Source organism: Culex quinquefasciatus, chromosome 2, assembly GCF_015732765.1.
Source record: "Culex quinquefasciatus strain JHB chromosome 2, VPISU_Cqui_1.0_pri_paternal, whole genome shotgun sequence".
Classification (NCBI taxonomy): Eukaryota; Metazoa; Arthropoda; class Insecta; order Diptera; family Culicidae; genus Culex; species Culex quinquefasciatus.
Genome location: NC_051862.1, coordinates 134,711,110 through 134,737,525, shown reverse-complemented (window position 1 = coordinate 134,737,525; position 26,416 = coordinate 134,711,110). Strand labels below are relative to the sequence as shown.

At 36.2% G+C, this 26,416-nt stretch overlaps 2 protein-coding genes across 3 annotated transcripts in view; both read left to right on the top strand.

Annotated features, from left to right (window-relative positions):
* Positions 1 to 26,416, top strand: part of LOC6033756 (fez family zinc finger protein 1) — a 94,726-nt gene that overhangs the window by 883 nt on the left and 67,427 nt on the right. For both annotated transcript variants that reach the window (XM_038255736.1, XM_038255735.1), the window contains exon 2: positions 25,200 to 25,388. In XM_038255736.1, the coding sequence (XP_038111664.1) occupies positions 25,200 to 25,388 (189 nt within the window). The remainder of the gene's footprint in view (positions 1 to 25,199; positions 25,389 to 26,416) is intronic.
* LOC119767347 (protein FAM32A-like) lies at positions 8,603 to 9,063 on the top strand. The gene has a single exon (XM_038255737.1). It carries the CDS (start codon positions 8,673 to 8,675, stop codon positions 9,030 to 9,032), a length of 360 nt encoding a protein of 119 aa, XP_038111665.1. The 5' UTR covers positions 8,603 to 8,672; the 3' UTR covers positions 9,033 to 9,063.

Here is a 26,416-nt window from a genome sequence, read left to right as displayed (position 1 = left end):
TGTGATTTAAGGTATTTGTCTTTGGAAATCAACCGTAGCCACTTGAATTTCCACAACAAAATATTTTTTGTTCAATTAAATAATAATTTACTGATTTTTTCACTTCACTGGGTAGAAATAATGTTAAAATAAGGAATTTTACTCAAATAGCACAAAAAACGTTTAATTACGATTGTTCAGGATATACTGCTCATATTCTCATAAATTACTCATAAGCTGTTTTACCAATTCTAAGTGCACTGGTTAAAAAACATGCATACTTTCGGGCATTCTATCTTAAATTTTACCATGCTGGAAAACATATATTATGAATCCAAAGTTTGTTTCACTGCATCACATAAAATTATTAATTAGTCAATAAGACCAATCTAGCAGGTTTGCGTTCGTTTAAATTTATATAGAATATTACTAAAATTTGCATGTCCATAGGACATTCTATAAAAAGTTAGTTTTCTTTTGTCAATAAAAATGCAATACGTTAATTTAGATTGTTATAAATTAAAGATTGCAAATCAACAGTTTTGCTGTATTCAGGTTAAGCGAAGATGGCGTTCGAATGGTGAACATCCGAAATGTCAAAATCACGCAGTGGTACCAATATTCTGAAAAAAGTTGCCATGGCATAACAGCCACATTTGTTTTCTAATGTTGGTGCTACTGCGCGATTTTGACATTTCGGATGTTCACCATTCGAACGCCATCTTCGCTTAAAATCCTGGATAGTACTGTATCAAAACATTTTAAGACTATGAGATAAAAGGTTGAAAGATAATTGGAAGTGGACAAAAGGTATAATGCACAATAGTTCGAAATATTTGGTCGAAAGTGAAAAAAGGATCTAATACAAAAAATAATAATTTATTGTATCAAATTACATATTTTTTTGTGACATTTTTGTGAATTCGACAAATAAGCAGTTTTTGCAAAAGTTTTTTTGAATTGAAAACCGGAAAAGCATATTTTTAATTTGGTAGTAATTTACTCTTATTTCAATGAAATTTGAGCAATTTTTATATTTTTTGAGCGTTAAATAATGTATGCATGCCCTGGAATTACCTATTGTAATTTTTGCACTGTTTCCAAAGAATTATTTCTTGTTTTTGTAATTTTTCTGTGAGTTTTACCATTCTTCAAATATATGTTGTTCTTTATGAGAAAAAGTCTGTAATTAAACATATTTTATTAGTTTTTCAAATTATTTATTTTTGTTTCTGTAACAACATTGATAGTTTTTCCATTCTCTGAAAATGATTTATTATTGTCTCAGTAATATTTTGGTGAGCTTTACCATTCTTTCATACTTAACAGTTTTTTAAAAGATTCTATGAGTAAAAGTCCAAATTTCAATACAATTTACAAAAATACATATTTTCAAAAAAAAAATCTTGTTTCTGTAACATTTTTGTGACTTTTTACATTCTTTGAAACATAACCTGTATTTTCAAAGAGTTTTAAGACTAATAGTCAGTCTTCAAGGAAATTTTACTTATTTTTTCAATTTTGTTCGAAATCTTGGCTTGAAATTTTGAATATATTTTTATTTGATTGCCTCCCCTTGATTTTGACCAGACTCGATGAACAACAAAACTAGCTCTAATACAATATAAATAAAAATAAATATTTTATATTTGCTCCAGAGAGAAGACAAATCCATTGTTTTGTGTTGTTAATCCATTTTATTTATTTATATGTTGAATTATGTTGGTAAATATCGATTTTTTTTATTTTATCGATTTATTTTATATGTTATATTCATAAAAAGTGACATGCTTTAGCAATTTGTTGAAACAAAACAAACAGTTGCTTCAACATAAAATGCGCAAATTTCTTCTAAAATTAAATGTTTCCAAAATTTGGGTTCGAGTTTACTCCAAGAAACAGTTTTTTTATAGGCAAACTTTTTTTTAATCATTAATTTCCTGAAGAAAAGCAATTATTTCATTGAATATTAACTCAACATTGTTTTAGAGATTTGAAATTTCAAAGTTTTCTACAATAATTATGTATCATGATTGTTTTATTCTTCATCCGAACACAAATCATATGAAATAAATTCTATTTGTTAAGTAACTTATTATTTAGATAAACACACAGAACAAGATTTTGTAATTTGTATATTCAAAATGATTTTGCAAATACAAAGCCGAGTATTGAGTTTCGATTTCATTATTTTCACGAATGCTCTACTATCTTCTGGGGCAAATCGAGACAGATCAAATTGAAAGATTAAAGTTTGAAAATCGAAGTACTTATTTTGCCTGGTGTAACCGAAACCATTCTAAACTATTTATATTTAAGCAAAAGTATAGATAAAACAGCGGTTATCTGTGAATTTCTCTGAATCGATTCATATTTTTTTTACTTAAATAATACTCAATTATTCGCATAATTTGAACATTTATGAGTATTTAAAAATCACTGTGAATCACTTTATAAGTTCGCAACGAATAGATTGTTTTCCAGATTGAAATGAAATTGTCAGACTAATATGCTCGACTTTAGCAACATTAATAATTTAACGAAAATGCTGAGCGCTTAATATATTTGAATTAAATATTGATTGAGTCAAAAGTTAACATTATGAATCAAGTAGAAATTATTTTTCAATTCAATTCTCATTATTTCTTTAGTTATCGATAAACAATAGTTTTTTGTAAGTGCAGTGCAGAGTTTTGGGGGATCCTTTCAGCTGTGACTAACACATTTATCGCAATGGAAGGAAATACAGTTTGTTGTATAACGAAACGGAATACGGGAATGTTGAATTTTAATGCTTGCGAGTCTGCTGATTGCAATAAAACATTTCCTGTTTGGTAAAGATCAATCTAGCTTTCACACCAAAATCAATTTCCTTTATGCAAATTTTCATCCCAAACAACTAATCTAAACAAAACATCTGTGACATGTCACCGGCTTCTGAATTTCACTGGCAAATTTATTGCTATTCCAAATTTCGCAACACTCCTTTGTGGGCACCAAAACACGAAACCCCACTTCCCGTCCGCTAAAACGAGATGAAACAAACCAAATGTCACGGCCCGGTCCATTCAAACTTTCAACGCAACCATAACTCATAACAAAAAACTACCAGCGGAAACGTGTTCACAAAACTGTGAGCCTCGCGGAAATCAAACAAATTTCAAGCGCAACGCGAAAAAAAACCCCAGTTCTCAAACAACGTCCAACTGGGTGACGGGGAGAACGTGCAAAAAAAAGCCCATGTTTTCTGAAATCCATAAATTTTTCAACTGTAATCCGTCGGATTTTTTTCTCCCGTTGTTTTTCGTTTCACGTGGCCTGTGATCTTTCGCGTCCGCGCCCCACCACGGATGACAAAATCGGCCACTCTGGGGCGCGTTGTCCACCGGCGGCGGCACCGGGCTATGTTACAGTTAATTAAAAATGACGAAAAAATAATTACGCAGTGGGCTTTTAGCAAAGACACCACACCACACGGCGGCATGGCCTGAGCCCCCCGGACTATGTGGCCGTCAACAATAATTCAGGTTCCGCATCCGGTGCGGAGTGTCCTGTCCGACGACGACGACGACAGGTCGTCACGAGGGGGTCTTTTCTCACTGGATGGGAGGAGGGGAATTGATGGTGGAACGGGGATGAGGCGCGATTCGCATATGCTTCATAACTTTGCCGGGGTGAATTGGGGATGGGCACCGTGAAGGGGAGTGAATTTAGACCTTCTGAAACCGTTTATTTATATGATCAAAAATGCTGTTACCTTTTTAAATTCTATTATAGAATTACCAGGTCCAAGCTTTACAAATCTGGCAAAGTATCGATTAAAAATCTGGAAAAATCTGGCAGTCGAAAATTTCATAATTTTGAATGGTAAACGGTATGGATGATATGAGTTGATTCAAAAATTTGTTGAATTAAGATGGTTTAACTGATTATCTGACCTAAAAAATGATGAATTTACATCTTCTTTTTGAAAACACATTCTATTTTTATTAGATTTTCAATGAAATATGTTTATTTTAATCAAAAATGTGTTTAAAATGGGCATAAAGTTACAAATCTGGCAAAATCTGTCAAAATCAGGCACAGAGAAGGGTAAATCATTATTCTGGCTGACACTTGAAAAATCTGGCATTCCCAGATTTATCTGGCAATCTGGCAACCCTGATTCTATGACACCTCAGGAAAATATAATCGACAATAATATTTTTCATACCACTTTTATTTTGTGTAGCAATTTTTTCTTGGTCCAACTTTAGGTAATTTTTCAATTAATTAACTTTATTTTCAAGTCAAAAAGGGTTACAGCTATTTTCAAATAAGAAACATAAATTACACAAAGATTTTTTAGATTTTCACATAATAAATTTATAAGTTAAAATGAAAACTGTAATTTTACTGATATCAATCAATAATAAATGTACAGTAAATGAGCAAGCAAAACAAAAAAAAATGGCCTAATTTTGATTACTACAGTTTTAATGTTAAAGCAATTTGCAATTACTGCACAGACATACCAAGTTATATCGACTTGAAGCTTGATTTGAACTTCAAATTTACAGTTTAAGGATTTATTCATTTGTGCCCATGATTAACCATCGCTGAAAATATTTTTCTTGAATAGTTCTGAATTTTAGGAAATCAAAGGTTAGCTATATCGAAAAATACTTTTATTATGTTTTTTTTGTTTTAAATTACTTTATTATTAAATGTAATTTTTGAATATCTGTTCAGGGAACTTGTCGAATAATTGTTTTATGTGTCATTAACTCATCAAAATGTGCTAAATTAGACAAGAAACTTTGTAGCAAGTTGCAAATCGCTAAATATTTTGAAAATTTAGTTCTAACTAAGGTTTTGTGGGATTTATCAGGATATTAAAAACATAAAACCGTATTTAAACATAATTTCAACAAAAGTGAAAAAAAAAAATTTACACATGTTTTGCGTACAAATGTCACCAGTGTGCTCTAATTTAGCAGATGCGATCGATATTTTAGCAACTTTCAGATTTTTAAGGGTATTATTGGTTTTTTTGCAGAAATAATTACATAAAATTTAAAAATAATTATTTTTTTTTGGATTTGTGTATGAAACGATAAACAACTATTAATATAATAACAATCTTATAAATTGTTTCTTTGAAAACTTTTTGAAATACCTTAATTTTTGTTCTCATATTGCATAATAGTTTGTTTTTGTTCAAATTTTCTCAAAATATTAAAAATCATATTTTATTTTTGTGACGATGTTTTAATCATCCAGAATTGAAAACACACGAATTTGATTGGTACTTTTAAATGCAAATGTTGTTATGTTATTTCATCTAAATCAAAGCGGACAGGTGATTGTTGTACTTTTTTTTTGGAAATAATCTATTTTTTCTCGTTAAAATTAATTTTACTAAGGTACTATGATTTTTATTTCGACGCAAATCTCACATATTAGAAATTTCACTTAAAATATTTTTTCTAAATGTTTTTTGATTCGCAACCTTTTACAATATTGTTTTTTTTTTGTCTGATTGTAGGCATTTTGATGAGTAAATGACATATGAAACTCATAATTTGAAAAGTTTGCTAAACAGTTTCAAATTTTTCAATTAACAATGATAAAATTTAAAACAAAAAACTTAAAAAATAGATATCACTGAAATTTTTCGATAAATCATAACGCTCTTTGAAGCATTGGAAATCTTAGAAAATTTCCTATAAAACACATTTGAAAGTAGTGATGACTATTTTTTTCCTGAAAAGTTTGTTCTAGAAAAGAGAAAACAATCCGTTTGATAATTAAACACTAGCAAATCATAAAAAAGTGGAACTGCATAATAAAAGTTTCACTGATTTCAAACAAGTCAAATTTCTTTTGAGAAAAATGGGAATGATTTAAAGAAATATAGATAAACTTACTTCATTGTGCAGTTATTCCAAATAATCCTTTTTCATTTTTCTAACCTTGATTTTAAATTCATTTAAACTATCTTATATGATTCGATTTTTTCATCAATCATGTTTTTTTTTGTTTCTTTTTTTATGTACATCATGTGAATTCATTTTATTATCAGGAATCTGGCTCATAATACTGTGTCATATCATAAGTTTGAGAGTGTAAAATACGTAAATGTTTTGTTTTTTTTTTGCTTATTTGAAAAATTTGAAGTTCAAGCAATCATTAGCAGTGGTTCTAAACCCAACAAAAAAATCATGAGCAGTATTGCGTTCACAAAAATAAATATGGCTCACAATGGACTCAAATTTATATGATATATTTATATTTATATTTTGAAACAACCAAAAAAAATGTTGATCATTTTTTTTTCATAAAATTATTTTTATTGGGTCCTATTCGGTGCTGGGACCTGGCTCTTGTAATTACATTTTACTTAAAGCTAATATTAATTACAGAGGATCTTGTGTGAATGAATTAAAAAAAAACAAGAAAAAAAAGTGATGGTATGTATTCCTTCATTTAGTTAGTTCTTAAATATATTTAAAAATATTGCATTTTTTATACGTTATCTAAAAAAAGGAATTCGATGAAAATAAAGAGCAAACTCTCTCCAATGAACAGTCCAAACTCCATGATGGTTCACACAAAGTACATTTGGGGACAGAAAAGCAGAAGCAGCAGCATCAACAGAGTCACTCTCTCTCACACACACAGCCAACAGTGTCCAAAACTCCCCTGAAAAAAAACCAAAGCAGAGTGGAAAACTGTTGGCAAACAAGTAGCAGCGGAAGCAAAAGCACTTTCCAGTGACAGAGTAGAAGAGGAAAAGCGAAAAGCAAAAAATGACACAAAAAAGCCCAGGATTTTTTGCTCAAATCGTTCATCTACTGGATTTACCCGAGTTTGGGGCTGGGGCGTGATGATGGCCACTGGGCCGGGTGGGAGAAGTGCCACGTGTCATCCTCGGTGGCGCGCATGAAGGATGAATGGGGTCATTTGAGCATTTCTGGGATTGTTTTCGCGAAATCCTGCCCGTAATTGAAGGGAGAGGTGGGGTTTAATGGAATATTTACAGCAGTTGTTGCACAAAAAACTGTTTTGATTATTTTATTAAAAATAAAAAATATATATATAAAATATATATATTAAAAATTAAAAATCAAAAAATCTACCTTCTCTCCACACTAAAATGAATCACCCCTGAAAATGCTTTAATTCACTCTCGCCCAAATCTCGAACTTAATACACAACCTTGCTAACAACAACAGCCAAGATTATTGATTCGACCAGTCAGAGTGAGTTCATTCACAATAAACTTCCGGAGCGTAAAGCAAAGCTCCACCTAGAGACCGTTCCGCGCTCCGAGTCCCTGCCATAACAACCGTCTATTAATCAACCTTAACGAGATCCCCACCGGGGGAGAATGTAATGATCCTTTAGCTTCCACCCGAAATCAGCAGTGTCTTCATCCCATTCGACGTCACCCGCAGGAAAATCTTTCCGACATTATTGTCTTTCCAGCCAGAAATCCGGCGAAAAAGCGGACAGGAAAAAAGCGCAAATTTTCTCATTAAAATTCAGCGCACACATTCGCTATCATGGTGCTCTCAACGGTGGAACCAAAAGCAGCCGTATGTGAGCCAACGGTTTTCCGGAGTTTTTCCTTACCTTTCGGAAAATCCACTGCATTGCATCTGGACGGGAGCAGTTTGGGGCGAGGAGGAAAAGCCAAGCTTAATTCATTTAGGCTTAATTAACAGCACACTAGAGCGAGCCGAGCAAGCGATCTGCTTTTAATATTATAGCAATTGGCGAGCTCCGGTGTGATACTGAATCTGTGGAAGGTTGTTTGGAGGAAATTCTGGGGTAGCGAGCAAAAAATGTCTGCGATGACCGTGGTTTGAGCTGCTCACGTTTTCGGGTTTGGAGCCGGATCCGGAAGGCAGGAATGATTATTTTGGTGTAAACTCAATGCACTAAAAAAACGGAGAAATAATTTATCTTTCCAATTTGTTGATCACATACCACATTAGCTATTTAACCGATTTATTTTATACTCGAGCATTTCCAAAAAAGCCATTTTCCATAAAAGTTATCATATAAATTTGGCAGCTGACCTTACGAAAATGATATCTAAATATTCTAAAAATGATATCCCTAGAACAGAATTTCTGATCAATTATGAACAAGAAGTAAGAAGAACGCAGATAAACATTTTTTTTAAATTTTCGGTGTCTTTAGAGATTTTTTTTATTTGCGCTTACCTTAAAGGTCCTTAAACGCAAATAAAAAAAAAATCTCAAGGGTCATTCGGGTCCGAAAACTTTAGAGAATTAAAACAATAACTTATGAGCATAACGCAGCAGGTGCTAAAAATATTTGTCAGTTTTGTTTTCTCAGTCACCTTCAGATATTTGACATATAAAAAATTTCTTCATTTCAATCAGCATTTCTCAAGCGTTGAGAAATTCCCCCTAAAAAGTAGTTTTTGAGAACATAAAAAAGAAAAAAAAACTTTTTTAGAAAACTTTAATGTTTACAATTATTCTATGAAGTTCTTGAAAAAATTAAAAATATTTTATAATAATTTTTTTAAACCTTTTTCACGGACTTCTGTGTTTTTTTTTGTAATTTTGTGAAAACATTTTTTAATTAAAAACCTTTGTTGATCATTTTCAAAACACTTTTCCAGAACCACTTTCTACATCCGTTTCAAAAAACCGGAGATCTCAGAGACTAGGACCATGTCGGACGAGTACCAACACGCGGCCCGCGGCAAGCTCAAGCTCAAGAGCGACTCCGAGATCAAAAAGAAGAAGAAGAAAAAGAGCAAGGATAAGGACAAGGAAAAGCTGCGCGAAAAGGTCGAAAAGAGCCTGGAACAGAGCGGGAGCGGAAATGGCCAGCAGCAGCAGGTGAAGCCAACCGGGCGGGTTCTGACGAAGGCGGAGGAGTCGTTCAAAAAGATGCAGGAGAAGATGCAAAAGAAACGAATCATGGAAAAGGCATCGATGACCCACAAGCAACGGGTGGAGCAGTTTAATCAGCATTTGGACGGCCTCACGGAACACTTTGATATTCCCAAGGTTTCGTGGACGAAATAAGCTGACGGGTGTAATTTATCTTTCTTTTTAACTGCTAATGTAATGAATCACAAGTATAATAAATTGACGGAAATGAAAAAAAAAAAAATCTGTGAAGTTAAAATTAGCAAAAGCATAGTATTTATTTTTTCATGAAATAACCGTTGTTTTTTGCATTGATTGGCACACAAGTGTTCTTTTATTAAAAACGTTACTTAATCCACCTTAAGGTGGTTGGTGCCTTCCTCGCATTCATGTTGTATTTTAGGTTGTATTTACAAATTAATTTAAGAGTTTTATTTTTTTATTTTTTTCATTTATTTTTTATAATTATTGGTTTTACTTGAACAGCAATTTTCAATTCTTTTTTTCACCAACTCTCCAAAATAAAGGAGAAAAGTCCCATGAGTTATATATTTCAGAAAAAAGTTCGTGTAAATCTTTGTCGAGACAAAATGATGCAGCAACATAATTAATACAGATTTTTTCTAGAAGAGACGCAGACACTGCTTAAGCAATGTGGCAACCGGGCGATACGCATGCAAGGGGGTGTGGCTGCCAATCCCCCGCATGGTCAAACCAAAATTCCTACGCATGCTGCGCGACTCTCGCGCGTAAGCAAAAAGATCCGGCCTTTGAGGTTATGCAAAAATCACCCTTTTTTGTAGCTACAAAAAAACTTTTTCTTGGCATAACTTTAAAAGTACTTCATTAAACAGAATAAAATTTAATAGGGTCTTAGGGGACCCCAAAACGAACAGAATAAGGCGGATCCGGCTAAAATCGGTTCAGCCAGTTCTGAGATAATCGTGTGGAAAAAAATCATGTCTACACACATCCCCACAGACATTTGTTCAGAATTTGATTCTGAGTCGATAGGTATACGTGAAGGTATATCTAGGAGTTGTATTTAAGAAGTTCATTTTTCGAGTGATTTTATAGCCTTGCCTCAGTGAGGTGAGGAAGGCAAAAAGGCTTTCTCAGACGTAAAAAAAACTAAATTTCGATATTTTATGTTTAAAAAATTTCATTTTTAGAAATATAAACAATATTCTTTTTTAATTTTAGTTCAAACATTACTAAATTTGTTTTTTTATACAGTAATTCTTAACGAAAACAGCATGATTCGAAAAAAAAGTTCTCCGATCGAGCTCAAAATTTTTCTGGGGGATCCTTGGCCGAAATAATTAGACCCGTATTTTTTTGTTTGGCCATTAGGGTGACCTACGCCGTGTTAGGGTGGTTCGAAAAATGGCAATTTTCGTCGATTTTCGCAAAAACCACTTTTTTCAAAAAATCATATATCCGTGCCATTTTATCCGATTTTAGCTGTCCTAGACGCAAAAGAAAGATGATTAGTTTGGCAATTTGGGAAAAATAGTAAGAAGTTTCAAAAATCTAGCTTAACATTTGAAAAGGTTGTATGAAAACTTAAAATGCTGTTTTGAAGGTCTCGTGACCAAAGAGCCTATGTATGAACATATTTTTATCGGATTCCCCGGACATTTTTACGTAACATATCAAAAAATGGTGAAGTTATGTTTTCGATACTCTGAGATACGATTTTTTGAAAATAAAAACTGGATTTTTCGACGCGCCACGCGAAATTATGCGAATGATTTTTTCTCTAACGTTTGTATGGAGAATTGATGCGGTTCATTTCTCTTTTATATTACATTAAAGTTAGTAAAAATGCCCCCCCCCCCCCCTTGAAAAGTATATAAACAAATGAGATTGAACCTTTCTCGACCTTTTTTTCTCTCCCATAACTGAAATGTTAACAAATAAGAGATTGTGGTTCAAAATATGATTTTGAAGGTATTGAACCCTCTACAAATCATAATTTAGCAAAAAAAAATCTGAGTTTATCTTTTCAAAATGTTAAACAATCAAATTATTTATCTATTTTTGCTTTCTTTTTAGTTTTTATAATAATCCTAATATTTAATACGCATAAAAAGCAAAAAAAAATTAGGTATGATCTATACAACAAAATACTCTAGAACTGCGATCGTGGTCATTTCAACTGAATTTTAAATATTTTAAACGAGTTGCCAAATTAAAGCCAAATGTTTGTTCGAAAAACACAAAAATATTTTAAATTATCAAGCAAGTTCAATGAATATTTTTGTGTTCTGAAAACATTTTTTGCTTCGAACATATTTTGTTATCGTTAACTCAAAACTTTGAAAAATATTTTTTTTTTAATGGGGAAATTGAACTCATTAAATCAAAACATTATATTTCTGGACGATACAAGAAAAGGCGGACAAGCATTTTCACACTTTTCATCCAAAAATCAAAAAATCCATAATTAGCCTATAATTTTCTATGTGGTCAAAAGAATCATTTTCTCATCATCAACCATTTTTATTTAAATTCAGGCCTTAAAGGATTAAACTATTTTGCTTATTCTTAGGCTAACTTAATTTTTTTTTTTTTCAAAACTTGCCAGCTATCATGCAGCATTGCAAGTTTTGTTAACTAATTCTGTTGTCTCGATAAGTCGATGCCTCTGTGCTCTCTTGTACTAAGCTTGCTGATTTTCCTATCTAGTTAGCGTAAGAGAGCACAGAGGCATCGAAGTACTAAAAGATCGTTGTCATCGTTTTCATTCTTATTCATCTATCTTTTTTGTTGAACCTCGTTCGTACTAAAAAAAAACAATTTTCAACTAGGGGAAGTTCTGACATATTTGGCAGGCAAAACTATTGAGAGAAACTTGCTTGCTCACTTCCTATTGAGCTATTTGTCACTCGATTTCAGTTGAAAAATCTTTTTAAGACCGTTAATTCAACGCCAATGTGTTGATATGCCAACATTAGGCGCACGATGGAATTAGATGTTGTTCCCATAGCTGATTTGCGTCTAGATATTTGTTTGGAGGGAGTACGGTGGTTTGTTCACCAAATGATGTAAAGTAATAAATAGGTAATCACTAAGTAAACTATTCCACATCGCTGCCAAATCCCGCCATAATCCGCAGTTCATGATCCGGGTGAAACCCGGCGCGAATCAAGGATAATTTAATTACCGGGACAATGTCGGAAATCCCCGACAGCGGCCACCAGACATATTAGCCCGGCCCGGTTCCACGTACTCGCATACCATTCCGGGACACCAAATCCCAGTTTTTGGAGCCAACTCGCTACCCCCTCTGGACCACTTTATCTCTTTCGTTTTCTTTTTTTTTTCTGGCAACCAGGGGCCAGTTTCAAATTCCCGCCCCATAGTTATACATAATTAATGAGCCTGTGAGGTTTTTCCATTGCTTTCGCCACATGCCGTGGCCATCCCCAGGTTGGCAGACTAATGGAAACTTCCCCGGCATCTGGTGGTGGTGTGCCAAGAAAAGTCCAGGAAGAGGCCACTTGGGAGTCGAGTGCAAATTTGAACCATGTACGCTTTAATTCATGAATGAAAAATTAGATCGAGTGCCATAAATAAAAACATAAGCTGAGAAGGGGGGAAAAAATCTTGAAAAGGCAAAAAACATGAATCTCCATCCGGTATTTTGCTCCGCTATTTGGCTTGACTACTTTTTTGCTTCTGATTGCTGCCAGAAGCTTCTGTAGAGTGTCAATCGAACACAAAAAAACCATTCAAGCGACACATGTTTTTGAAATGTGCGACTTTTTTTCTGCAAAAATTTAAACACTCACAAATGGAAAGTATTGAAATCGTGTCTGCCTACAAATCTGAATGCAGAAGGCAAAATTTACATTTAAATGTGATTTCCAAGTACATTCAATAAAATCAGCCAACCTGCGAATCGCAGCGTTTGATCCCAATCTTGCAAGGCTTAATGTTTGCTTTTCATCTCGAAAATGTTCATTTCCTGTCGAGCGCGCGAAACGAATTTAAATTTCCAGCTGACACCCTCCAATGAAAAAACAATTGCCGAAAATTTTTCGGGAATCAAAATAAAAAGTTGTAAATATTAATTATTTCCTGGACCGGGGGATCCACGAACGCAAAAAAAAACCTGGAAGCATCAAGTGGGATGTGAAGCCGAGCCGAATCCCCAGAAGAAGCGTTCACGAGCGCACACAAAAAAAAAACTTTGAAATTTAATTTATCAAAAACAATATTTCATCATCACATGCCACCGTTCGTGCCGCTCTTGGTCCCTCTGATGGAAAACAGCTTTCATTCGCACTGGCAGATTCCAGGGGGGAGGTTGTTTTTTCATCCCCCTTCCGGGTGCCATTGCCGAGGTTGGGGATGTATTCAGAGTTTTTTTGCTTTTTCTTTTCCGTGCTTTCATTTTGTTTATCCACTGTGAAATATGCACAGGGTGAGTGTACTTCGTCAGTGATGTTGGGAAATTCTGGGAAATTTTATTAAAGGAAAATAATCAATTATTTAGTTAACTATGACAATTTTTTGCAAGATTTTTCAATCAGATTTATAATATTTCCACCTACCCTAGTGGAATTCAGATCAGGATATTAACGATAAAATTATCGAGGCTCGAAAACGATAACGACAATTCTAGCGTTATCTCCATTTCAATAATTATATCGGCGATGATATTATTAATGGACGATAACTCATTTTTAAAATCATTCTATCTACTTAATTCAACAAAATACCGTATTTTATCGTAAGTACTAAAATTTTCAAAATTTGCAATATGGGTATCAAACGAAGCTAAATTTTGTATGCGTTTTCACTTTATTAGAGTTTTTTTTTGTCGAAAACTAAAATTTTCACAAAATACATTTTTTTTCAAAAATACTAAAATTTTCCAAATTTACAAAATGTGTATCAAACGAAGCGATTTTTTTTTATGCTTTTCACTTCATTAGGGGTTTTTTTTTTTTTGAAAACTAACATTTTCACAAAATACCATATTTTTTCGAAAGTACTCAAATTTTCATGATATAAGACATGGGTATCAAACGAAGCGATTTTTTTTTATGCTTTTCACTTCATTAGGGGTTTTTTTTTTTTTGAAAACTAACATTTTCACAAAATACCATATTTTTTCGAAAGTACTCAAATTTTCATGATATAAGACATGGGTATCAAACGGAGCGAAATTTGGTATGCTTTTCACTTTTTTAAACCCCATTTTTTCTGAATTTGAGCATTTTGGAAAAGACGGTATTTTGTTATATTTGTTGATATTATCAAAAAAAAAAAAAACTGTACAGTCATCCCACATATTCGGAACACCCACAAATTCGGAATACTTTTGTGGTAATTTGTCAATAGAATGCAAAATGCAACTTTTCTGCCAACCCTGCTATTTTAAGGGCCTTTATTTGGACATTCTCTTGCTATTTCACTAGTAAAAGTAATACTTTTTAAACAAAAACTGCATTTCAAGACTATTGATAAGTGCAGTGTTTCTGGGGACGCGCAGTCCTGTTTTCTCGCGATAATTTTCGTCTCTTTTGTGTGCATGGGGTGATTGGTCATAATAATCGAATAATGCCTTCATAAGTGCAGTGCTTCTTGGGACGCACAGTCCGGTTTTTTCGCGATAATTTTCGTCGTAAATGATCGTAAAAATTTATTCCAACTTTCAGTTTTAGTATTAACTCATCAAACTATCGATTTTATGAAGAGTAAAGCGTCATTTATTTACTATTTTTGAAATTTGCTCGCGTTATCTAAATTGTAAAAACAGTAAAAATATACTGATAAGTCCAGCCCATAGCACTACTGCTCGGCTGGCACGCGTACGATAAAAATAAACTATTTTAAATAATCAATTATCTATCTTTCCGCAGCCGGCTGCCTAAGATTTAAAAAATTTCAACCGATAAACAAAATGCACATGGTCACATCACTGCCACTCGTGAATCCTGACCTCATACCCATCTACTAACCCCCTCAAAACTCATGTGATACTTTGTCGGAGAAGCAGTCGATTGGGCGGTCTCTATCACTCAAGTATCGGACTAACATTCCCATCCACTTCCCCGTGACCCTACCACTGGTCGTGGCCGGCGCCGGTATTGATCAGCATGATAGGGGCCTTTGAGAAGTTGCGAAGCGAGGAAAGATAGCACCCACTCATCTTCCACGGCTCGTGGATGTAACTTCTGGAGGTCCTGGTCAATAACGGAGTAGCAACTGCGGGTGGGCACCTATGCTTATGCTTATGCTAAAAACTGCATTTCAAGACTATTTTATCCAGAGCACCAAAACACTGCCTCCAAATTGCCTGTTCCACCCAAGTAACCGCGGGACTGTATAAGGTAACTTTAAATCCCCTCTATATCAACATATAAAGTTTGTCTATAGAGTCATGAAACATTATATTCACTTTATACGCATGGAGGTAAAATTGAGTGGCGACGTCTAGAGTTGATATAAAGTTATGCAGCGGTAAAACCTCAAAATACTACCTTACCGACAGAACAGAAATAGAAAAATCAAAAAGCTTTGCGCAGCTCTTTCCCTCTCTTAGGAGAGTGCTTTCACGCTGGGATGACGATTTTGAAAGTTTGTTTGTTTTTTTGCTGTGTTGCATTGCTTTCGAGATTCTAAACTGCGTGTACTGAGATGTTCCACCTAGATGCCCTGCGTCAATCGTCTCGTCCGTCCTGAAATATGTTCATTCGGATGTTTTTTGTCGACTAAGTCTTACTTGAGGAACAACTTCGTGTTATCCAGGAAAAATGAAAACACCTCCCAAATTAAAACAGAGCATTAATTTGTGATTACACTACAAAATATTCACAAATTTCACAATATTCTTCGACGAACAGGCCAGGGCACGGAGCACCAACTGGGCACCCGGTCCCGGTGTATTGGTGCGATTTCCGCCGGTGGCACGCAGCAACTTGCGCTTTTCGACGACGTCCTGAGTGGCCAACAAAGCGGCGTAGGGTGAGGCCTCGTCACGATCGGTCTTGGCCTTCATGTCACCGGTGACGCGCGAGATACTTTACTTGCCCAAAAGATCCGTGACGTGGACGAAAGCTGGCATCCTCCTTCATAGATTAGTTCTGGCAGGAAGCCATCGCAGCTAGAAATTTGTACCTTGCGACGAGAAGGAACTGTCAATGCAAAGAGAATAATTTAATACTGAGCCCAGTTAAACTAAGTATAATTGACTCACAATTTTATGGACGCCGAACCGTGCGCCGAACGATTCTACCTGCAGCAAACATAAAAATACCACGAAACTGCCAAACTTTTATTGCCCTCACTAGTGTTAAGTTAGTGTTTTGAAAAATTTTAAGAAATGTCAAAATGTGATATAACATTAAAAGCTTACTTTACAGTGATATATAAAGCTTACCATTAATGCTTCAAAACATTGTTGTGCTAAATGCTTCGAAACTTTAATTGGCTGTTCTATATGTCATTATACGGTAGGTAATAATGTTTCAAGCTACAAATGTTTCGAAACATTTGGAAAGGCTATTTAAAGTGTCATAGCATCGGGAATGTTTATTTAGAGTGAATTTAGAGTTTTGATTTAGTGCTTGTGGTTACTTGGGCATGACTGTGGGATGTTATTGTGTCTCCCACAATTGTGGAACACCTGAATTTAACTGATATTTTCACAAAAAAAAATCAGACCATTCATAAAACATTACTAAGCATGAGTTATATTGGTTACAGAGTGCAAAGTCATTATTTTGTAAAAAAATATGTACTCCTGGAGAGAAAAAAAAGTTTGTTTACATTGTAAGAAAAAAGTGTTCCGAATTTGTGGATTTCAAGGGTCAATGTTTTTCTTTGAAAACTTGATATAAAACGTAAAAATGTATAACCGGTCTATACATCAATCGAAAGATCGCAAGAAAAGCTTTCACATGAAGGTAAGAGCAAGTCATTATGTTCAATTATCGATTTTATATGATTTGTTGAACATTGGCCGATCTGTAAACTGTTCCAAACATGAGGGATGACTGTAATAAGGTGAAAAAGCGTACAAAATTTCGCTACGTTTGATATCCATACTGCAAATTAAAAAAAAATATTTTTGAATAAAACGGTATTTTGTGAAAAATTTAGTTTAAACAAAAAAAAATCTCTAATGAATGAAAATGCATACAAAATTTCGCTTCGTTTGATATCCATAATTCAAATTATGAAAATTAGAATACTTTTGAAAACATATGATATTTTGTTAAAATTTTAGTATTTTACATAAAAAGACTCTAATAATTTGAAAATGCAACAAATTTTGCTTCGTTTGATACCAATATTGCAAATTATGACAATTTGAGTACTTTGAAATAATACAGTATTTTATGAACAATTTTGAGTATTTATACTTTAAAACTTACTACATTTTCAAAAAATAGATTCTTAGCATTGAAAAGTTATCATGATATGGTTGAATTAAGATCAATTCCATGTCAAATAGGGAATCGGTTGTACCCGACCCTCTCCGATTTCAATCAAACTTTGTAGACATGTTATCCTACGCTTATATAAGCCATTTTTGTGTATATGGAGCCAGTTACACTCGATAATGACAGTTGAGAAGGGCGTAAGTGTTTTAAATATTTTTTGTATTTCGTAATTTAAATATTGCTGTATCTTGAAGCCATTGCATCGTATCAAAAAGTGGTCAAAGACAAACTTGTAGGAAATTTGACGGGCTTTCCGAAAAAAAAAATACACTGAAAGAAAAAAACACGCCCCCTTAATGAGATTTTTGATTTTTAAATTTAAAAACCAAATTTGAAGGTGAGCCCACGATTTTTTTTGTTCAAAATTTGTGTGAAAATAGCCTAAGATGTTACAAGAAAAATGCAGGATGGAGCAACTCACCTAAAAAATACAAAAACCATTTACTGAAACTGTTTCTTGCAAAGGTGCTCTAAACATCAAAATTATCAAAAACCGAAAACGAGAATCAATTTTCCAGACAATTTTACATAAAAGTCTCCATATTGACCATTGTCCTTAGTCAAATCCTTGTGAAGTTACAGCGGTTTTAAAAATAAAAATGTTAAAAAATTGGTTTTTTGATGGTTTTTGGCAATTTTTATAGGACAGACTTGATTTTTCAGTCTCAAAAATATGTTTACCGGAAGGCTCGTCAAATTTCCCAAAAGGTTTGTCTTTGACCACATTTTAATTGGATGTATGAGCTTACAGATATATATTATCGACGATAATTTTATCGATTCACAACCTTGATTTAGATGCATTTAAGAATGTCCCTTGGATTTATAAAGATATTCAGCATTAAGATTTACAAAAAAAAAAACACACGCATCAAAAGATTCCTCGGGATATTTTTCAAAGGACGTAAGACAAAAAAAAAACAAAACAAAATTTAACTGTTTACAACTCAAAACATTTGAACGACGTGTAGATTTTATTGTTGTAAAGCTCCTTGAAATGTTCTTTAAACCACTCCTTAATCGACTTTGTTTACATACCACTTAACGCTTCCATAAAGTTCGTCCACATTTGATTCTGTCCCCCAAGATGAGTGCTGTTGTGAATTAGAACAAATTACCACCACAAAGTCTCAAATTGCCCAACGCAGTTGAATGCCAAGAACCTGTCATCGTACTCGTTACCAACCCAGCACTACTCATCTTCATACGAAAACTGGACAGATTGACCTGTCCCAGATATGATGTCCAGCCTGGATTGAGTCTCCAGCCGCAGAGATCTTACCACTCCCCCGATGGGCCGGTAACTAGTGTTGGGATCACACCGCACAAATCATCACACCGGTTTGGTTGGTAATCTTGTAGAGGGACCAAACCGACACCCTACGGCCTACGGTCAAAGATTCTCGAGTCCATCGAGTTGAGTCCCGAGTCTTCTTCAGATGCGACTCGACAACATCGGTGACGACTCAATTTGTGGAGACTGCGGGGAAAACAACCAAGGACCATGGTCGATGAACCAAAGGTGAACGCTGCCTTGGAGTGGTTCAGCTTCTGCTAGTGTAGGAGAGCATCCCAAGTAATTGCTTAATTGCCTGTCCGAGTGCGTCTTGGGAGTTTCTCCTAGCTCTGATGACTGATGTCGGCTTCGGTATTGGAGGTAATGGATTCACTTTAAAGTGCTATCGTCACACGCAACAGATGTGCGACTGTTGGTGATGATCCCTGGAAGCTTTTCGGGAAGAAGGGGAGCTCTCGGTAATTAAAATTTAAATACTGGCAAATTTCCATTTTGATGGAAACCGCCACAGTAATCCATTCGGGTCGCAACTATCGGCGCCTGTTGATTGTGGCATCGCCCACGGATCCACGCGCCCGGTGATGAATAATTAATTTATTAATATTCATTCATTTGAAGCGTCCAACATTTAATTTCACAGCTGAACTACGATTATCGAGTGCTTCCGGCGGCTTCGTGTCACAGACAGTTTATTTTCCGAGCTAATTTCCCATTATAAATCATCACCCAGTCAGAAAGTGGTTTCTCCCACACCCCGATTCTCAGGCCCTACAGATTCTAAACTGAAACCAAGATTAATAGCTCATTAAACGATTTTCATAAATCTCTGCAACGAGCTGCTGCGTTCCTTCCACAAGCCAGAACGAGAAATTTGTAAATCTTCCAAAACAAGCAGACAGGAAGCTGACATTTGTAAACTCGTTACATCACTCATTTGTGCCCTCAACCCTTCCGTCTGCCGAAAAAATCTCAAAGAATCCGCGCCTCGTCAACTTTTTCAGTCTTTTCCGCCGACATGGTGCCTCTAACAAGTTGTTGAGCAATAAAATGAGCGCTGAAAACTGGCAGCTGTTGTTCTGTCTTGTCATAATCATCATTTTCTTAATAAAATATCTTCAGAAGTCGGAAAATTCTTTAAAAGTTTCAGTTCAAAAAATTTCCCGAATTTCTAAATGTGTCAAGTGAGAACACCTGATACAAACCCGAAAGACCACGCATGAGTAGCGCGCGAGCGCGAAAAAAGTCATCAATGGAAAGTCTCAAGTAATTATCTAGCTTTTTTGTTTGTGAATGAACTTCGTCGCGGCGAGCGTAACATAATCCCCCACATTTGGTGTGTCTCCCCCTTGGCGAGGCAAGCGAATAATGAATGCCGAACAAGTGGAATTATGTTACGACCTCGGGAAAAGAGTTACGAAAAAAATAAACACACATCGCACATTTGCACTCACATGTGGTCGCCGCAATAGTTTGTAACACCAGTTTGAAAGTATGTGGCCGTGTTTATACTAAAGCAAAAGGCAAAAAAAAAGATTGACTAAATTAAGTCATTCTACTTGTGACGGAATGACAGGACAGCAACCGTTGAATATATCACTCAATTTAGTGTGTTGCATATGTGGCAGGTTCTTTTTTTTTTTTGCTCGGGAAATCAGAAGGAATAAAAAACATTCCACTTTAAGACCCGAACAAGACGAAGGTTATTTATAGCCGGGAGTCGTGCACTTTGCCGGTCAAATGGCAAAAAATGTAAATCTTGTGACATATTTTAAATTAGCCACGCAAAACTAATTTATCACATTAATGTGATGTTGAGTGCAAGCTTGTGCGTGGTCTTCTCTTTTTTAATATATTTGATAAACTTTACCAAAAAGTTAGAATTTATGTCGCCAAATCTAAAATTATGGCCGCTATTTATACACAAACGGTATGTAAATATTCCGTATCTTGGGAAGGGATTTTCTGATCGATTTGTTGTCAAAAAACAGTTTTATCTCCGGAACTTAAAGACAAATCTTTAACAATTCTGAGTCGAATTTGTAAGATTTTTTCTCATATTTTCGAAAAAAAAATCCAGCGCTGGTCAGCGAATTAAAAAAAATCAAAAAATTTACGTTTGATTTGCCTGTCACAATTGAGTACTTTCTGATGAAAATTATTTTTGATTTTTTTTTCTAAAATCACTATAAGCTCAAATAATTATACCTCGGCAAGTTTCTGCTCATCTCTATTGCTATAAAAAGGCATTTTATTCTCTTAAAAAAATAAAAAACGATCCACCTAGGCGTCATCCATAAAGTATGTCACGCAAAAATCGGCCAAAATTCTAAATAATAGTAACATAACAATTTTAGAAAAGATGATTTAAATTAATTGTGTATATTTCGAATTAATATTATGCAAAAAGAAACCTAGCGTGACGTCACAGTCTCGCAAACCCCCCCTCCCCCCTTCGTCACATCTTGTCACACCTATGGTAACCCCCCCTCCCCCCCTAAGAGCGTACGTACTTTATGGATGACGCCCTATGTTGTTGATGCCTTCCTCCTCAATGGGTTATATAATGGGTTTGGACACAGATCGCATCTTTTTTGTTTCTAGATCCGGAATTGAAAAGTATATAAATATCACTTAAGTGGTCAAAACTTTAGACAGGGTTGCCAGATCTTCATACTTTTAGACACGTTACAAAGATCTTTCGATTACCTAACCAATGATAAGTCGGATGATGGATCCAGACACAGTTTCTAAATATTAATGAGAGATTTGGCCACTTAAGTTCTCATAACTTGAGACAGGGTTGCCAGATTTTAATTGTTTTGGATTCGTTGCAAAGGTCATTTGATTACCTAACTAACAAAGGGTCGGATGATGAAGCCGATCAAAGTTTTCGATTAGATAAGTGAGATCCGGCTTCAAAAAAGTACATAAATATCACAAAGATGGCCATATCTCGAGACCGGATTGCCAGATACTGAAAATTGATGTTTCATTGGAAAGTTTTTTTTTCATAATTTGTCCAACAATTAGTCGCGTGGTCGTTCTGGACATCGTTTTGATCAAAATTACCGGGATCCATTATCAAAAAAGCTTTAAGATATCACTAAAGTGGCCATATCTCGAGACAGGGTTGCCAAATCTCTCACCAAACCGGATCGAATGAAACCTCCCGAGCAAAAATCATACCAAACAGTGCTGAGTAAACTTGGAAAGAATTTTGACTTTCATGAAAATCCGCACGCACACACACACAGTGTTGCAAATGAGTGATAGAAAAGCTATCAATAGGTTATCTCTGCACCAAAAATATCCGAGAGTATAGCGGCCGTCACTATAGCTTGTGAGATCTCTTCTTGTGTCTTGTGATTCCCAGCGATGTCATTCTCTTTCTCTATCACTCCACCCCTTTTCCTCGACTATGCGCTCTCACCGCTGAGTCTCTCAATCTCTCCGAAAACTGCAATGAGAGAACGCGAGATGGCGATTAGAAGCCGACCACGCATGACGTCCCGTTAAACTGCGTTTGCGAAATTGGTTTTGTGGCGTTTTTTGTGGTTAAACGCTGTTACGGTAGGATGTTCGTGGAAGCGGGAATGAGAGAGAAAAGGAAAATGTCAATCGCGAGTGTGTAAACACGAAAACGTTTTCGGCTATGTTCGGCGCTGAGAGTTTCAATGAGGAGAGAAGAGCAGTTGTATTTGAGGCATGATTATTCAGGCGGGATAATTGTAGTTGCTGAGAGCTGATATTTTGATATTTTAACAACCCTGCACATACACATATACGCAATAGGATGTAACCAAATGGGTCATTTTTGCAGGCATTTCAGCCTTGAGGAAAAAGTTAATGCTTTCAGCAATGGTGCTATAAATTCTGTAACATTCTTAATATTTAACGAATCTTTTTGCACTCTTCGACAAAGGTGTTCCTTGGAATACGAACTATGAGCTCGTGATTTTTCTGAAAAATGAAAAAAATCGTAAAGAGGCTCAAAACTGGCAAAAACCAAAACGCACCAAAGTCAAAGCGCCAGGTCTCATCGTAAATAATCAAGCTTATCTTTAGAATTCGGGCTTAGTACATCTGGGGTATCATGCCCTGAAATGCCCGCATAATTGACCCATTTTGTTACATCCTAATACGCACAGACATTTGTTCAGTTTTCGATTTCGATCTGTATACATGGAGGTGAGACTACGACGTTTTTTTAAAAAAAGTTCATTTTTAGAAGAGGATTATAGCCTTACCTCAGAGAAGAAGGCAAAACATATCAAATAATTTTGCAGCAATGACACATTTTGAGGTGTGTAGACAAAATTCGTTCGACAAATGTTGGTTTAAGTTCTCCCTCTTCCCTTTCATGCGACTTCTATAAATTTCAAACAAGTGATCATTATGCTCTCGTGAATATGGTGTTTATTTATGGCGTCATGTTTTTTTTTTTTGCTTGACTCAAGAGGAAATAAAGTTTTAACAGCTTCCAACGTGACAACTTCCAACCTCTCGACTCGAAGCATTCACACATGTTTGCGCTGATTAGAATCGTTCTGCCAACAAATTTATGCCTCGTTGGTCGAGAGTTGTGACAAGTTTGATTTTGGTTGGCTTTTTGTTCCACCCATACTAGGTCTTATGTTTTCTTTTCTAGAATTGTGTCCACGTTGTTGGGTAATTGGACAAGGTCCAAGTCACGCCCGATCAACCGGCGGACATCGATTGGTTTTGGGTGGTGCACATTACAACCCATTTTACCCATAAGTTTATCGGTAAGGCGATAAGGCTTCAATAAAATCCTTGTCGGATTCTCAGCATTTCAACTGGGAGGGTGCCAACGTGGTAAGCTGGGATTGTTATCAAACAGTGTACTTTGTGCAAGATTTGTACCTTTTGATCAGGTATAAAATCTTTTTTGTTCTGTTCTCTCTCTCTCGTCTTTCACTCGTAGCTCCAAGCATGCACAAGCACAAACATTAACTTCATGACTTTTTCCTTTCTCGTTTTGTGAGCACCAAAGGTTGCCAAGTTCAGACGGGAAAGGGGTTGAAGAATTGAACGAATCAACCATGATTTCAAATCACGCACACAATCTCACCCGGAAAGGTTCGCTCAGTTCAGCAGAGTTGGGTTGTGATTGCGAAACACGTACACACACACAGCCACACCAAACGTACACACACCCCCACGTGGCGAAGCTGGTCCGCTTGCGGAGGGAAAGAGAAGCAACCATCACAGAGATTGAACGAGAGCAACCCCGTCATCGCCGCCGAAAGAGTGGAGCAAAAGTATGGCAGCTGATGCAATTATCCTTCTGGCGTGAGTGTATGTGTGTGTGTGAAATCTCGACTGTATGTGTGCAGAGCACAACCTCAGCGAGTTGATAATGATGACCATGACGGTTTTCGCGATGACGATGATCGTCGGCTCCAGCATATGTGTGTGCCAACGTCTTCCAGCGAGCATGCGCATAATTCGGCATGGCGGGAATACATGATTCCACACCACCGTACGAACTACACTCTGGAGTCCTCACGGAGAAGGCTGCCTTCAATCTGCTGCTGCACTTGTCGACCTAACCCGTCGCAAGTCGTTGTACAACCAGCATCAGGATTGCAATAATTGTACTCGAATGAGAAAGGAAAATATTTTTCAATCAGACAAACTTTCTGCAATAACATCAGTCGGCCGCGGCAAGATGTCGAGGTTCGAGAGCGTGATACAGATTTGAACCCATAAAGTCCCGACTGACCCTCGGCTTGGTTGGTCGTTAAGTGGCAGACAGCACACAACAGTGTTATTATTTTATTTTGCCTCTCCTTTTGCGATGATGTGCCCGTTGCGAACGCACTTGGTTCTGTCGAGACTTGGGGTTGATTCTTTGAGAGGATTCGAATCTGACCGGGGAACGCTACCAAAAAGATCTTATCGGTAGCGTTGAGGTAATTAACGAATCCAGTTGGACTTGGATGCTTGAGAGGGATGTATATTAAATACTTCTCAAAACAAGTCAATCTGAACAGTTGGAAGAGTGATTGCTCTATTGTCTGGATTTAATTTCATGATTCACAATTTCTAAAAACTTTATGTTAGCAACTTAAAATATCATGTTTCTTTGCAAATTTAGTCAAAGTTAAATGGCTTTCGAAACTTAATAAAAGAAATGCTTAGCAAAATGCAAAATATTAAATTAATTCTTTTAAAAAACCTATTGGTTCTATTTCAAGGATCTAAATTAGATAGCAGTGGTAGTTTTCCTTTTAGCTCATTTATCCAAATTATAAGTCTTCTGAAAATTAATCAATTGATTGTTGGATTTGCCTTGTCTCTCTATGAACCTACATGGGAATCTTAAAAGGTGATACAAACTAAGCTAACTACTTAAACATGCTGGTTTTTTCATGGCGCCTCGATATTGCAACCGCATGGCCCTCAAGTACCAATCCTTCACGCAGTGAATAAATTTTTGCCAATTACGTCTGGCAATGTCGCGCCGAGTTCTTCGTCGACCAACAGCCAATTTAGGAGTGTTCTGATTACAGTCTGTTTCTCTTCTGTTCCATTTTCCAGCATCTGCTCCGTCGAACGGCCTCTCGCCGCTGCTCATCAACAACGAACTGCTGGTGAATCACTACCGTCGATTGCTGCATCCGGCGGCGGCGGTTCCGCGGCTTCCCAGCGGCGCCACCCCTAACTCCAACAACAACAACAACAACAACGGATACGAAGATGCTGTCGACGTGCAGAAGATCCACCGAGGTAGGTTTCGAACGAATCAGCAAATCCAAGCTTCAGTGAGTTCCAAAAAAGGAGTCTTATCTTATCTGGGCCCTTGTTTGTCCCCGGGACTACCAACCCGATTTCCGTTTCTCGATTTTCACACCTCACCTGTCAGTGGCGTAAACCTTGATTCTCGACCCGCACACACACTGACGCAAGCGAGATAAGACCAAACCGGTCCCGCTTGAAGGCAGCCATCGGCAAGGGGCTTGACAAACACCCATAAAACCGGCCTAATACGTTCGACCTACCGATTCGGAATTCGATTTGCCGTGTGGATGCGCACGACGCGCCTTATCTGAGGCCAATGAGGGTGCAATAAAAGTGACACCTTTCTTCGTCGACCCGCCCGCCGCCGTTCCTCGTTGACCCGAGGGGGCCTCCAATCTCAGCCGCCGTTCACGCACCTCGGAATCGAATTAGAGCTCAAATGCCAATATTGTCGAAAGAGGGGGGCAATCGAGCATATTAGTGGAAATCGGTCTTATCGGAGTAGCCCGCGCGGGACGTTGTTATCAGGACGATAAATTTACCTCCACTCACGGTGGTTTATTAGCCGGATTTTGGGAGGTTTAGGTCGCCACAGTGATTGGGGCGAAGTATCGCCGGCGATCAAACTGTTGAGTATTTATTTGAAGTATTTCTGCTGATAACCGTACGGCTGGAAATAAGCGCGTTGATTTGAGTCTGCGACTCAAAATACAGTCGAAAATTTGGTTGAAATTCTGAGAAGCTTAGGTTGATGATGTGCTCAACCAAGCAACTGATTTCTCGTTATCAAACCTGGTCATAAAATGTAATCCCGATGGATTTTCCAAACCTTTCGAATTGATTTGATTCTTCGCTGGATTTTTTTTTGAAAATTTATTCAAATTCTGTTTAAAGAACTGTTACTTAATGTCAGTGCTAGTTTGTTATTCTTATGGGATATATATATATATAACCGATTAAATTAGAGTAGATAAGGCTGGTACAAATTTTATTTAAAGTTTTTGTCTCCCCACCCT